The sequence below is a fragment of the Sinocyclocheilus grahami genome, unplaced genomic scaffold (genome assembly GCF_001515645.1).
Source record: "Sinocyclocheilus grahami isolate Dianchi unplaced genomic scaffold, SAMN03320097.WGS_v1.1 scaffold133.1, whole genome shotgun sequence".
Lineage (NCBI taxonomy): Eukaryota > Metazoa > Chordata > Actinopteri > Cypriniformes > Cyprinidae > Sinocyclocheilus > Sinocyclocheilus grahami.
Genome location: NW_015505312.1, coordinates 817,307 through 818,928, shown reverse-complemented (window position 1 = coordinate 818,928; position 1,622 = coordinate 817,307). Strand labels below are relative to the sequence as shown.

The window sequence follows — 1,622 nt, the reverse complement described above, 5'->3', positions numbered from 1 at the left end:
TTTATATATATATATATATATATATATATATATATATATATATATATATATATATAGTAATGGACTGACAGTTTTATTAATAAACATTTATCTTTTTTGTACCTGTTGACCACTCCAATCAGTCCTAGTTTGACAGGAATGACTCTGCCCATGAGAACATCCATTGCATCAGTACCAGCATCCATCAGATCTAGTTTAGTCACTACAGCCAGTGTTCTGCGACCTGAAAGCAGAAAAGAAAAGAATTCAAATGCTTTGTCACTAAAAAAAAATCTGCATCACACAGCTATGCGGAAAAACATCACATCACACAAACTGAAAGGTACAGACATTGTGTGCAAAACAACAAATGCACAAGTAGACCAAAATAAACTTTAGTATGCTGACCGTCTGGATCCACCTCACGGGCCACTTTCAGAGCTTCAGAGGTGGCCATGTCCGTGTTCGCTGCAGTGACAGCTAAAATGATGCAGTTGGGATTGCTGATGTATTTTAAGATCAGCTCGCGGATCTGCAGCTCGATATCTTTAGGCTGGTCTCCCACCGGGACCTGAACATGAATATATCAGTGTCAGCATCAAAAAATAATCCACAAAAGGAATATTCAAACAGGTCACACTAAGCTACTGAATTAAACACCTTTGTGATGCCAGGCAGATCCACCAGCGTGAGATTGACAACATGTGGTGAGAAGATTTTCAGGTGAATTGGCTCATCACTGATACCCTGTGAAACAATGACACAACGTTCTGTATTTGTTAAACTGCCACAAAATGTGGCAATAGACATGTCACAAAATGTCAATAGAAATTGCACTACAGTTCAAAAGTTTGGGGTTGGTAAGATTGTTTCATGTTTTTGAAACAAGTCTCTTATGTTCATTAAGGCTGCATTTATTGGATCAAAAAGTAAAAACACAAATATTGTAAAATATCATTACATTTAAAATAACTTCAATTCATTTGACTCAAATCCATTTTAATTCATTTTAAAAATGTAATTTATTCCTGTAATGATAACGCTTAATTTTCAGCATCATTATTCCAGGCTTCAGTGTCACATGATCCGTCAGAAATCATTCTAATATGTTGATTTGTTGCTCAAGAAACATTTCTTATTATTATCAATGCTAAAAACAGTTGTGCTTCTTAATATTTTTGTGGAAACTGTGGTACATGTTTTTCCTGGATTCTAAAAAGTTGAAAGGAACAGCATTTATTTTAAACAGAAATCTTTTGTAAAAGTATAATACCTTTACTTAAAGGGGTGGTTCACTGTTTTTTTTCTAGGCTTGATTGTGTTTATGGGGTGCAGTCTAACATGTGTTAACGCTTCGTTTTTAAAAAAACTCATTATTTTTCACATAATTTACCTTTATTCCACACCGCTCTGTTGGGTACCTAACCCTTCTCTCAGAAACACCCTGATAATTTCCTTCTTTTATGAAGCCCCTCCCTCAGAAATAGGCGATGGACTCTGATTGGTTAGCTAGCCCAGTGTGTTGTGATTGGCTAAACCGCCTAGTGCGCATCTAAATGTCCTGCCCCTCACCTCAGCGGCATGTGCTCGGGTTGTATTGTAAACAATGGCATCGTTAATATCGCTTATCAGTTTGAGCCCGA

General features: G+C 36.5%; 1 protein-coding gene across 1 annotated transcript in view; it reads right to left on the bottom strand.

Annotated features, from left to right (window-relative positions):
* The window catches only part of LOC107590845 (dynamin-1-like protein), a 37,917-nt gene that overhangs the window by 9,752 nt on the left and 26,543 nt on the right, over positions 1-1,622 (bottom strand). The window contains exons 2-4 of the mRNA XM_016279765.1: positions 640-726; positions 388-550; positions 103-223 (exon numbers count right to left, since the gene is read on the bottom strand). Of these exons, the coding sequence (XP_016135251.1) occupies positions 103-223; positions 388-550; positions 640-726 (371 nt within the window). The remainder of the gene's footprint in view (positions 1-102; positions 224-387; positions 551-639; positions 727-1,622) is intronic.